The 13,263-nt window shown below is 38.4% G+C and overlaps 2 protein-coding genes across 2 annotated transcripts; both read left to right on the forward strand.

Annotated features, from left to right (window-relative positions):
- The first annotated feature begins 3,439 nt into the window (after positions 1-3,439).
- On the forward strand, positions 3,440-5,257 carry LOC102237509 (type-2 ice-structuring protein-like). The gene is made up of 6 exons (XM_023345894.1): positions 3,440-3,675; positions 3,755-3,857; positions 4,310-4,419; positions 4,512-4,646; positions 4,731-4,839; positions 5,086-5,257. The coding sequence occupies exons 2-6, from the start codon at positions 3,788-3,790 to the stop codon at positions 5,175-5,177; spliced, it is 516 nt and encodes a 171-aa protein (XP_023201662.1). The 5' UTR covers positions 3,440-3,675; positions 3,755-3,787; the 3' UTR covers positions 5,178-5,257.
- Positions 5,258-8,539: 3,282 nt separating this feature from the next.
- LOC102229192 (type-2 ice-structuring protein-like) lies at positions 8,540-11,608 on the forward strand. The gene is made up of 6 exons (XM_023345895.1): positions 8,540-8,770; positions 8,850-8,952; positions 9,405-9,514; positions 9,629-9,763; positions 9,848-9,956; positions 11,431-11,608. Exons 2-6 carry the CDS (start codon positions 8,883-8,885, stop codon positions 11,520-11,522), a joined length of 516 nt encoding a protein of 171 aa, XP_023201663.1. The 5' UTR covers positions 8,540-8,770; positions 8,850-8,882; the 3' UTR covers positions 11,523-11,608.
- Positions 11,609-13,263: the final 1,655 nt, after the last annotated feature.

A 13,263-nucleotide genomic window follows, 5' to 3' on the forward strand; every position in this document is an offset into this window, starting at 1 on the left:
GACAGTGTGTGGTTTATTCTGTGTGTCTGTGGTGTTCTGTTTTCTGAATTATTGTTTTAACACTATTGTATGTTAGTTATTACAATATAAATATCACATTATAACAAGTTTTAGTCAAACCTTCTTTCCTCATGAAAGCAGAGAATAGTTGCTTTCTATCACCTGGTGATGTATTTTTGTCTTTACTTTGTTCTGGGAGTGTTCTCTTTAAAAGTTATGTATGGAAGAAAGTTTGAAGTTATTTCTTCAGGATTTAATAATAATTAGTTACAATTGTACTTAGATATATTTAAAGTGTTGTTGGACACAGTAAACAGACACTGGCAAATAATTGGCAACAAGTAAATCACCAAAAAATTCATTTAAAGTGACATTTTATCGCACTGGAACTAATGAAAGTTTTAAAGTGGGGAAAGTTTTCTACTTTCTGTGCTGCAGTATCAACATTTAAAGTGCAGCTGTTACATGTTGTTTCCTCTAAAATACATACGAGTTTGTTTGACGTGTTGAGTCATTGTGTGGAATGCTTTAATTTAATTTTACACTGATCCATGTAAGATTATATTTCCAGCTTTCGTTAACTGATCTGCTTTGGCTCCAACATTCAGGCTCAAGTTCAACACTTTTGTTTATTTTAGTTATCTCTCTGTCCCATTTGCTCGTAATAATAGTTTGTTCAGTGGTATCTGGTGTCAGACAGGGTTACAGAAGCAGGTGTTGATATTTTAACTGATGAGCCGTTCAGATGTGTGGTTTTGAAATGTAACAAAGGATAACAGACGTTTATCTGATGCCTTTAAGTCTTGAGGCATTAAATCAAACCATTACAAATGTGTGAAAAATAAAACACCAAAAGGTGAAACTCTGCCACCTGCTGACATCACATAGTAACTGCAGCTGAACATATTTCAAGACTTTATTTTTTGTCATTTTAATGATTACCACTCTGAAAATAAAAATCCCCAAAAATAAATAAATAAAAAAAAGCTTGGCCGATTAGGCAAACCATTCCAGGTTGTGGTTGTATCTGAGTTGAAAATCCAGCCAATCAGATCGATCAGGAGAGTTACTGCCACCAAGTGACAAAATGGCCACTAAACAGAGAGCGTAACTTTTCAGTGACAGCAGTCTAAAACCAGGAGCTAGCTGAGGCTCTGCAGCACAACAAAAAAATCTTCCAGTAAGTAAATACTTAAAGAAAAAGACATGTAACACATTTTATTGACTTTCACAATAGGAAGAAATTCATTACAGTAAAAATCAGACTGCAGTTTGTTTCATTATTTCAGCTGAATCATTATAAACTGTCTCGTTATGGCTTGTAAATCAAAACTGGCTGCATTGCTTTTATAGACCTAAGGGGTTTTTGTTGTTGTTGTTGAAGGTAGCAAATATTTAAATCATATTTAGCTGTTTAACTCTTACTTTAATGAGATGAGTTTAAACGGGAGGGGCTGATCGTTACCACTAGCCAACAGTTTGGTGTGATGGAGCCAAGAGCAGATAGAAAATCAGAAATGTATGCCTTTAAAACCACAATATTCTTCCATAAAAATCCCTGGAGCTTTGTGCGTCTAGCTTAAGTTATGACATTTCTACTCCAGCCATCCTGGACATGGAAGAACCAAAAAATGCATTGTGGGATACCTTGCTGGTCAATCCTGTCATATATCCTTTCACTTTACTTCAAATTACTTACGTTAGATTTTTAAAGGATTTTTTTGCCTTTGTTTTTCAGTGGATTGACAAGAAAGTGGGAAATGAGAGAGAGGAGAAAACTGGTGGCAAAGATCAACGGGACGAGAGTCGAACCCGTGAGAGCTGGGTGGAGGACCAGGGCCAATCAGGCTCCACACACAGTGCCACCGCCACCGACCTCAGTCAATTTATAAAACCTTTATATCTCAAGAGGCCCTCAACTTATTGAACTCAAGTGCTTAACTACATTAAACAACATTACATCCTCTTAACTCCTTTCATTGAAGTCAACATTGTAATTTACCATACACCCAAAAATTCACTGGACTTAGTTTTAGTGTTACCAAACCTTGACCAAAGTCCGAGGTCAGTCCTCTGACGGGCAGAAGCAGCAAACGCTTTCGCCAAGAGCTGCTGGGTTTATCTGAAAAGTTACAACTTCTCTAAAATTAAATCCTTATCATTTTGACCCTTATTATATGATGGGGTTCACACATTTAGGTTTTTACTTTATTACTTTTGTTATTTTAATCAGATTTTTGAATTGATATAATGTGTTAAAGTGTTTTTGTCTGAAAACAACAGATAAAAAAACTAATGTTTTTAACTAGGACATTTGATAAAAATGTTTATCTAAATGTTTTTATCTGAAACAGCTTGTCCTGGAGCAGGACAAGAGGAACAGCTTGTCCTGCTCTCTCCCGTCCTCATCTGAGGACGTTAAACTGTTAAAGGGTTCCAGGATTAGTTGAACATGTTGGCTTAAATATGTTGTAATTATCTTGTTAACTATGAATAGTTAATAGGATGATACACCAAAACTCATAATTACTTAGAAAATGTACAGCATATGCATATGATGCAATGATGACAAAACCTTCACACGGACCTTTTGCTTTAATACCGTCGATCGCTGTATTTAGCTGTTCTTGAGTCGGCTGCAGGCATTTATCCAACTTTTACATTTTTCCAGACCCGAGTTTTGAAAATAGAATAAAGTCTTTTCCGCCCTCTAGATCCTCTGAGTAAAGCATGTCTTGTGCATTTTCCCCACTGACAACTTTTAACCATTTTTCCGATTATTTTCCACCAAATCTCTTTGACCAGAGCTCATTTAATAGCAAGCAGTCAGCAATTCAGTAGCCAGACACCAGCACATGGTAAACCCAACGACTTTGTCCTCCAGGTAAGAGGCGTTTACTTTGGGACAAATTGCGACAAACCCACTGAATTGATTGACACGTGTCCTCATGACAATTGAACATTGAAAGAGTTCAACAGAGGTTGGACCCCACATCTCACAATGGATCCTGTACTGCTGGTTATCGCACTTATAGTGAGTAATTTATGGTGAAAGCAACACTGAAGTATCAATACTGTGCTCTAATATGTAAGTTGCTATGGCAACGAGTCTGTGTGTAACCTGGCCAATGCAGAGAGCAAGAAAAAAGTGGCTTCGAGTTGTACTCTAAAGGTTTTTCTCTTTGCTGTGGAGCCCAGCACAAAATTCATACCCAAATTTCCAAGTTTCATTGAGTTAACAGAATTATTCTACTGTGGCAGCGCGGCTGTGGATGACATGTAGAAGAATTGTCTTTTTGCCCTCCAGCGTTGTCCGCATGCCTGAAATATTCTTATCTATATTTCCTGTAATTACAATCAGTGCCTCACCACCTTTGCACCTCACCGCACGTCACTGTACTCTAATATGTGTTAATCCTGAAATCTTAACTCTGGTGAATTTGCTTTGTGTCCTGAGACGGCTGCTCATCAGTTTGTTTTGGAACAGTGTGCTCCTATTGTGTCAAAGTATAGGACTTCATTGTAACACTTTCAGTTCTTGTTGAACCAGGAATTTCTATCCAATTTCATCATTTTGCAAAAGTAGCCAAATTAAAAGCTCTATAAATAGCCAGTGGTTCTGCGGTAAGGACTAAAGGTGCTGGCTGGCTGAGAAGGCAGATCATTCCCCATCAGGTTTGCTGATAAAATATCTTTTTTTGCATCATTGTTTGAATTTTCTTAACATGTATTATTTGTTCTGTCTTTTCTTCAGCTTCCAAATTTGCATCGTGTCATCATCTGCACCATGAAGTCGTTGGCTGTGTTCCTCCTTCTTTTCTCCATCATGGAGAAATACTCACCGGCACATGGTGACGGTGAGTATTTATTAAATATAAAGAATCATAAAGTGACAAACATACTAAACTCCTGTTTAAGGAGGATTAGTCCCAGATCATGGCTCTCCTGGTGACGGTCAGTGGATGTTTTCAGTCGTTGTTTTTATTTCCTCTGCATTAATGCTCAAAACGCAAACTCTAAAATATATCTACTTGTATGATATTTTATTAAAACATAATGTATTCCTTCTCCATATTATTTAGTAGGCTCTTTATCTTAAAATGTCTCCACTGTACCTTTTGAAGTACACACTGAGTTATTTCTCATCAGTGTGAGAGTTATCTTTTAGAATAAATTTAACGTTACATCATTTTGATGTTGCAGTCTGTCACAAATAACAGACTTGCTATAAGGCCTTATAGCAAATAAGGTTGTTATAAGACTCATGCCACATACACAACTTAATCTGAACTCTGCATTTGTTTGTCAGAACAAGTTCATTTGTTCAGGAGAACTGTTGAGTGTCCCTCTGACTGGACTCCAGTCAACGATGGCTGTTTCAGATTTGTTGCCGATGCCAAGACTTGGGCTGGAGCTGAGGTGATTTCTGACAACAATGTTCTCTTAATTTTGTTTTACTGTCTTTTATTTTACAGTTCTTAATTAACACATCATTATGTGTTTTTCCGTAGAAAAACTGTATGTCCTTGGGGGGAAACCTTGCATCAGTTCACAGCAAAGAGGATTACCTTCAGATTCAGACTCTGATATTTACGGCAAGTCATAAGCCCAGTATAACATGGATCGGAGGCACTGATGCACAGGAGGTATTGTTACCAGAATTCTTTGGTTGTTAAGTATTTTGTGAAACATTGAATGAAAAGTTCCATCTGCTGTATATTGTCTACCAGGAGAACATTTGGTTGTGGAGCGATGGAACCCCTATGACCTACACAAACTGGTGTCCAGGACAGCCTAATGGACATGGCTTTCAGAACTGCATACAGATGAACTATTCAAGTAAAAGAAAATTTCACACAACCTGTTTTTTCAGTTGGTAAAAGAACTCATTGGTGAAAAGCTTATTTATTGTGTATATTAACTTTTTAGTTGACCTATATAAACATTTACTGCATTGACAGGAGGTGATTATTTTTTGTGGTAAAAAGTTTTATTTGATCAACCTTTCCAAAATATACTATGATACAGTGTAGACCGCTTAGTGATTTTTATGATGTGATGTCTGATTTGTTTTCTTGCTCCTAGAAAAAACGTGCTGGGATGACGTGAAGTGTTCTCTTAAGCTGCCGTCTGTCTGCGTCAAGAGAAACTCACCAGCCACAGAGGCTGCGGCTTAAAGCAGATCCAGTGCAGGATGACTGATCCGTGTTTCTTTTTCCTGCAAAATAAAATAAAAAAATAAATAAAAATTGTGAAATGAGAAACTCTTCCTGTTTTTAATTTCACCTCCCTATAGCTTCGTAATCATGCTGTTTAAGTCAAATGTTGCAGCAAATTTTATTTTCATAAATAAGTTGCTAAGTCAGGAGTTTTCTCTGTGAAACGTGTTGAGCACAAATGAACTAAAATACAAAGCTGTGCATTGAACTGGAGGAAAGAAAGGACCCAGTGATAACTGTATGCTGTGTGTATTAGTTTAGCATAAAGAATGAAATCATTTTGACTTTGGGATTCGTTTCATCTTCACATGTTCAGGTTGTGGCCCATGCTGGCAGGAACATCATCCAACCTCACAGTTTGAAAATCCCCCAAACCCATTCAAGACATTCCAACTGAGGAATGGCCCAAAGAAGGCTTCAAGCCAGATGTTTTCTTTGGCATGATGTTGGTAATCAATCAATCAATTATTTGTATTTCAGCATCAAGGCATTTCAAAGTGCTTTACATCATATCAAACACAGAAACACAAAGTCATCCAGTGGGGGGTTCTTGCTTTTGCATCCATAACAGGTTTACCTGTTACACTCCTACTGTGTTATATGGAACAAAATACCTGTTTTTATTTTTATTCCCACTCACGCTCACAATCACGCAGTTTAAAACGATGTAAACAGCCTTTCAACAGGCTTCCGGCACAAGGCTCCGTACACCTGTTTCACAGAATTTCGCTCTGGGACTCCGCCGTTCCTCACGGATTTTTGTGCAATTGCAACATAGAATCAACTATCAAAACAAAGCATTAAGTCAAGTTCCATCAATAAATTTGTAATTGATTACGTTTCAAATACAATCCTAAACAGGTGGGTTTTTAGTCGAGATTTAAAAGAAGTCAGTGTTTCAGCTGTTTTACAGTTTTCTGGAAGTTTGTTCCAAATTTGTGGTGCATAGATGCTGAAAGCTGCTTCTCCTCGTTTGGTTCTGGTTCTGGGGATGCAGAGCAGAACCAGAACCAGAACCTGAGAGGTCTGGAAGGTTGATACAACAACAGCAGATCTTTAATGTATTGTGGTGCTAAGCCGTTCAGTGATTTATAAACTAACAACAGTATTTTAAAGTCTATTCTTTGAGCTACAGGGAGCCAGTGGAGGGACTTTAAAACTGGTGTTATGTGCTCTATCTTCCTGGTTTTAGTCAGAACGCCAGCAGCAGCATTCTGGATCAGCTGCAGCTGTTTGATTGATTTGTTGGACAGACCTGTGAAGACGATGTTGGAATAATCAATACGACTGAAGATGAACGCATGGATAAGTTTCTCTAGATCTGGCTGAGACATTAGTCCTTTAATCCTGGAAATGTTCTTCAGGTGATAGAAGGCCGACTTTGTGACTGTCTTTATGTGGCTCTGGAGGTTCAGGTCAGAGTCCATCACTACTCCCAGGTTTCAGGCCTGATCGCTGGTTTTTAGTTGTAATAACTGAAGCTGTGCATTGATTCTAGATCTATAACTCTAGATCTATAACTCTAGATCCACAACTCTAGATCTATAACTCTAGATCTATAACTCTAGATCGTTCCTCTTTAGGTCCAAAAATAATAACTTCAGTTTTGTTTCTGTTCAGCTGGAGAAAGTTTTGGCACATCCACACATTTATCTGTTCTAAGCATCTGTTCAGTGATTGGATGGGGTCAAAGGTCACCTGGTGACATCGTAATCTAGAGCTGTGTGTCATCTGCATAGTTATGGTAGCTAATATTATTTCCTGTTATAACCTGAGCTAGTGGGAGCATATAAATATTGAATAAAAGGGGTCCTAGGATTGAACCTTGGGGTACCCCACATGTGACCTTTGACCTCTTTGATGAGAAGTTTTCAATTGAAACGAAGAAATCCCTGTTCTTTATGTAGGATTCAAACCAGTTAAGCACTGGACCGGAGAGTCCGACCCAACTCTCCAGTCGATTCAGTAATATGTCATGGTCAACAGTGAGGTCCAACAGAACCAGCACTGTGGTTCTGCCACAGTCCGTATTTATATGGATGTCATTGAACACTTTTACGAGGGCGGTCTCTGTGCTGTGGTGACCATGGAAACCAGACTGGAAGGAGTCAAAGTGTTTGGCTATCGTTAGGAAGCTAGTTAATTGTTTGCATTCAGATGAACTATTCAAGTAAAAGAAAATGTCACAAAATCTTTTAACGATCAACATAAAATAAACATTACATCCTCTTAACTCCTTTCATTGAAGTCAACATTGTAATTTACCATACACCCAAAAATTCACTGGACTTAGTTTTAGTGTTACCAAACCTTGACCAAAGTCCGAGGTCAGTCCTCTGACGGGCAGAAGCAGCAAATGCTTTCGCCAAGAGCTGCTGGGTTTATCTGAAAAGTTACAACTTCTCTAAAATTAAATCCTTATCATTTTGACCCTTATTATATGATGGGGTTCACACATTTAGGTTTTTACTTTATTACTTTTGTTATTTTAATCAGATTTTTGAATTGATATAGTGTTAAAGTGTTTTTGTCTGAAAACATCAGATAAAAATCTAATGTTTTTAACTAGGACATTTGATAAAAATGTTTATCTAAATGTTTTTATCTGAAACAGCTTGTCCTGGAGCAGGACAAGAGGAACAGCTTGTCCTGCTCTCTCCAGTCCTCATCTGAGGACGTTAAACTGTTAAAGGGTTCCAGGATTAGTTGAACATGTTGGCTTAAATATGTTGTAATTATCTTGTTAACTATGAATAGTTAATAGGATGATACACCAAAACTCATAATTACTTAGAAAATGTACAGCATATGCATATGATGCAATGATGACAAAACCTTCACACGGACCTTTTGCTTTAATACCGTCGATCGCTGTATTTAGCTGTTCTTGGGTCGGCTGCAGGCATTTATCCAACTTTTACATTTTTCCAGACCCGAGTTTTGAAAATAGAATAAAGTCTATTCCGCCCTCTAGATCCTCTGAGTAAAGCATGTCTTGTGCATTTTCCCCACTGACAACTTTTAACCATTTTTCCAATTATTTTCCACCAAATCTCTTTGACCAGAGCTCATTTAATAGCAAGCAGTCAGCAAATCAGTAGCCAGACCCCAACACATGGTAAACCCAACGACTTTGTCCTCCAGGTAAGAGGCGTTTACTTTGGGACAAATTGCGACAAACCCACTGAATTGATTGACACGTGTCCTCATGACAATTGAACATTGAAAGAGTGCAACAGAGGTTGGACCCCACATCTGAAGTATCAACACTGGTACTCTAATATGTGCTAATCCTGAAATCTTAACTCTGGTGAATTTGCTTTGTGTCCTGAGACGGCTGCTCATCAGTTTGTTTTGGAACAGTGTGCTCCTATTGTGTCAAAGTATAGGACTTCATTGTAACACTTTCAGTTCTTGTTGAACCAGGAATTTCTATCCAATTTCATCATTTTGCAAAAGTAGCCAAATTAAAAGCTCTATAAATAGCCAGTGGTTCTGCGGTAAGGACTAAAGGTGCTGGCTGGCTGAGAAGGCAGATCATTCCCCATCAGGTTTGCTGATAAAATATCTTTTTTTGCATCATTGTTTGAATTTTCTTAACATGTATTATTTGTTCTGTCTTTTCTTCAGCTTCCAAATTTGCATCGTGTCATCATCTGCACCATGAAGTCGTTGGCTGTGTTCCTCCTTCTTTTCTCCATCATGGAGAAATACTCACCGGCACATGGTGACGGTGAGTATTTATTAAATATAAAGAATCATAAAGTGACAAACATACTAAACTCCTGCTTAAGGAGGATTAGTCCCAGATCATGGCTCTCCTGGTGACGGTCAGTGGATGTTTTCAGTCATTGTTTTTATTTCCTCTGCATTAATGCTCAAAACACAAACTCTAAAATATATCTTCTTGTATGATATTTTATTAAAACATAATGTATTCCTTCTCCATATTATTTAGTAGGCTCTTTATCTTAAAATGTCTCCACTGTACCTTTTGAAGTACACACTGAGTTATTTCTCATCAGTGTGAGAGTTATCTTTTAGAATAAATTTAACGTTACATCATTTTGATGTTGCAGTCTGTCACAAATAACAGACTTGCTATAAGGCCTTATAGCAAATAAGGTTGTTATAAGACTCATGCCACATACACAACTTAATCTGAACTCTGCATTTGTTTGTCAGAACAAGTTCATTTGTTCAGGAGAACTGTTGAGTGTCCCTCTGACTGGACTGCATTCAACAATCGCTGTTTCAGATTTGTTGCCGATGCCAAGACTTGGGCTGGAGCTGAGGTGATTTCCGGCAACAATGTTCTCTTAATTTTGTTTTACTGTCTTTTATTTTACAGTTCTTAATTAACAAAGTCCAGCTACTTCTTCAGCACATCAATATGTGTTTATCTGTAGAAAAACTGTATGTCCTTGGGGGGAAACCTTGCATCAGTTCACAGCAAGGAGGATTACCATCAGATTCAGACTCTGATATTTAAGGCATCTCGTAAGCCCAGTATAACATGGATCGGAGGCAGTGATGCACAGGAGGTATTGTTACCAGAATACTTTGGTTGTTAAGTATTTTGTGAAACATTGAATGAAACGTGTCATCTGCTGTATATTGTCTTCCAGTCAAAGATTTGGTTGTGGAGCGATGGAACCCCTATGACCTACACAAACTGGTGTCCAGGACAGCCTAATGGATTCTTCCGTCAGAAGTGCATACAGATGAACTATTCAAGTAAAAGAAAATTTCACACAACCTGTTTTTTCAGTTGGTAAAAGAACTCATTGGTGAAAAGCTTATTTATTGTGCATTCTAACTTTGTAGTTTATCTATATAAACATTTACTGCACTGACAGGAGGTGATTATTTTTTTGTGGTAAAAAGTTTTATTTGATCAACTTTTCCAAAATATATTATGATACAGTGTAGACCAGTGGTTCCCAACCCCCGGGCCGCGGACCGGTACCGGTTCGTGGACCAATTGGTACCGGGCCGCGCAAGAAATAATTAAATATTTCCGTTTTATGTATTATTTGAGTCTGGGGGATCTTTCATTTTGAAAATCCTTTAACCGGATTCTCTCGGTTCTTGCACGCCAACATTGAGCCACAAGCAGCAAAATGAGTCAGAAACAGATCAGATTCTTTGGAAAGTTTCTTTATGAAGGGAAAAGGCCCAGAGAAGAGACAGGAGGATGGATTTATCCCGGTAGGTGATTCCCACAGTCCAAGCTCTGCATGATGTGGTGACCGGATGTTAATGAGGCAATGAAGCTTCAAACTGCTTAGAGACCAAGAACCCTGAGTCGTTATTGTGGGTTAAAATTTTCACAAAAGTAAAATGTTCGTTTTTGTAGCGCATCTGTATCTTATTTTGAAGGGATACGTAAACGTTACCATAGCGACCAGAGTCAGAGAGCGTTAGGACAGTGGAGAGACGAGATGAGAGGAGAGGAGCTTGTGAGTTTTAGGTCTGGTTCACACGATTTAAGGATTGTTGGCCGATTTTCCAAACCTCTGTGACCACAGAGCCGATAAAAGTCCAACTGGTTCGGTCGGTTCGTGAGTCCAGCAACATGGCAGGAGCAACACACCACAGAACCGGTTCCACTCACGAACATCCCGATTCCAGAAGAAAATCCAGTAAATCCCCCAACAGACCATACATGAATTTAGAATAATCAAATGATTACGATTTAGAACCAGCAGTGATAGTTTGTGGCTCATTTTAAGCGATAAAAGAGGTGAGAAGAAGAAAACATGTTTGATAAATAAACTGTTTAGGATTCCCCTCCGTTCTTGCATCACCGCGCTTTCTGATTGGCTACCTGTCACATTCAACAGGCTGTGTTCTCGCTCCCAGTCAGGGAAAACCCCAAAGGCTGAGATAATCGGGCCAAGACAATGTTCAATAAGCCCGATTTTAGACCGGGCATGTTCAACACACCACCACGTAACACACCACACACTGCAGGACATTGTAGGATTGTTGTAAAGGGAAAATCGGGGCAAAAGAGACAAAATAAGGCTTCAGCGGGAACACCAAATGCAGAAGCATTATCTGACGGTTTCTCCTCCCTCCCACCCTGGGCCGCAGCAAAATTGCTAATTCTTGACCGGTCCGCGGTAATAAAAAGGTTGGAGACCACTGGTGTAGACCGCTTAGTGATTTTTATGATGTGATGTCTGATTTGTTTTCTTGCTTCTAGAAAAAGTGTGCTGGGATGACGTGAAGTGTTCTCTGAAGCTGCCGTCTGTCTGCGTCAAGAGAAACTCACCAGCCACAGAGGCTGCGGCTTAAAGCAGATCCAGTGCAGGATGACTGCACCGTGTTTCTTTTTCCTGCAAAATAAAATAAAAAAATAATAAAAATTGTGAAATGAGAAACTCTTCCTGTTTTTAATTTCACCTCCCTATAGCTTCGTAATCATGCTGTTTAAGTCAAATGTTGCAGCAAATTTTATTTTCATAAATAAGTTGCTAAGTCAGGAGTTTTCTCTGTGAAACGTGTTGAGCACAAATGAACTAAAATACAAAGCTGTGCATTGAACTGGAGGAAAGAAAGGACCCAGTGATAACTGTATGCTGTGTGTATTAGTTTAGCATAAAGAATGAAATCATTTTGACTTTGGGATTCGTTTCATCTTCACATGTTCAGGTTGTGGCCCATGCTGGCAGGAACATCATCCAACCTCACAGTTTGAAAATCCCCCAAACCCATTCAAGACATTCCAACTGAGGAATGGCCCAAAGAAGGCTTCAAGCCAGATGTTTTCTTTGGCATGACGGTGGTAAGAGTTTGTCCTGCAACTGGTAGGTTGCCAGTTCGAGTCCTCTCCTCATCCGTCACTGTTGTTGTGTCCTTGGACAAGATCCTCCACCCACCTTACCTGCAGGTGGTGGTCAGGTAAGGTGGTGGAACTCACCAGCTGATGGCGCCGGTGAGTCGCAGCCTCACAGTTTGATTGGGAACGACAGATAAACGCTGTATAAGTCTGATGTCATTTCCTTTGTGCACTGTTGTGGTTGTGGGACTTCTGAGATGAAGGTCCCAGACTTTGAGTCCAGGATGAAACGCATCATGTGAGAGAAACTTAGGGTTCATTGCCTTACCAGGGGTATATTGACATGTGGCAGTTGATCTGAATCAGGTAAAGGTTTGTGGTTTGTGATCCATCGCAAACCTCATTTTGGACTAACTTAAAGATGACTTGAACTTTTAAAATCCTACATTTTATAATATATTAACCAGCCTCAAGGTTGTGTTATAACTTTAGAAAAGGCTAAAATTTTAGTGTAAAACTTTTCCAAGATACTGTAAATATTCTGAATGAGTTAGCTTTAGACTATGTTAGATTATTAAAAAGATTGTGAGAATTAAAGGATATGAAATACATTTTTGAGTTGGAGATTAAACTGAGATCTGTGTGATATTAAATAAGAATTAAATATTTTGTTCTATTAATAATCTTATAAGAAATACTGGAAAGAAGACTAAATATTTTTACTATAAGGAATAAAAAAATAACCTGGCATATTGATGAATGAAGCTTCACAAAATCTGTTGAAGAGTAAAAAGTGACCTGATAGTATTTTAATTATTTTAATATTTATACTTAATTTTTGTAAATGACATGTAAAATGAAAACATTTTTCCTGACAGGAAAAAAAATGAATTGGAATAATTCATGCAAACTTCTGAGCAAACTTCCAACCGTCTTCTTGTTTATTTTATTAACATGTAAGTTTGTAATGAATTAGCCTTTAAAGTCTATAATTGTATGAAAGTTGTTTTCTTCTTTTTCCAAGTTAGTTATGACAGAGTTGTCATAAATGTTTGCATGTCTTTAGGTAACAATGTGGACGAACAGGCTGGGATTTTCCATTCACTCAAACAAGCTAAACATTAACTGTTCATAACCACTTTGTGGTTTCAGTTCTGATGTTTGGCTGCGGTTCCTTCGCCATCTTTCAGACACCAAGAGGTTACGCAGGTTTGCACTTTGTCACGAGAGAAGAGCTGCACCCTTAAAACAATTGTG

Source organism: Xiphophorus maculatus, chromosome 14 (assembly GCF_002775205.1).
Source record: "Xiphophorus maculatus strain JP 163 A chromosome 14, X_maculatus-5.0-male, whole genome shotgun sequence".
In the NCBI taxonomy this organism is placed as follows: domain Eukaryota; kingdom Metazoa; phylum Chordata; class Actinopteri; order Cyprinodontiformes; family Poeciliidae; genus Xiphophorus; species Xiphophorus maculatus.

Bases quoted from the DNA above. Each gene is read 5' to 3' on its own strand.
- LOC102229192 (XM_023345895.1), top strand. From the start codon at position 8,883: ATGAAGTCGTTGGCTGTGTTCCTCCTTCTTTTCTCCATCATGGAGAAA. The intron at 8,953-9,404 runs GTGAGTATTTAT...TTTGTTTGTCAG, and splicing joins CTCACCGGCACATGGTGACG to AACAAGTTCATTTGTTCAGG. The intron at 9,515-9,628 runs GTGATTTCCGGC...GTTTATCTGTAG, and splicing joins AGACTTGGGCTGGAGCTGAG to AAAAACTGTATGTCCTTGGG.
- LOC102237509 (XM_023345894.1), top strand. From the start codon at position 3,788: ATGAAGTCGTTGGCTGTGTTCCTCCTTCTTTTCTCCATCATGGAGAAA. The intron at 3,858-4,309 runs GTGAGTATTTAT...TTTGTTTGTCAG, and splicing joins CTCACCGGCACATGGTGACG to AACAAGTTCATTTGTTCAGG. The intron at 4,420-4,511 runs GTGATTTCTGAC...GTTTTTCCGTAG, and splicing joins AGACTTGGGCTGGAGCTGAG to AAAAACTGTATGTCCTTGGG.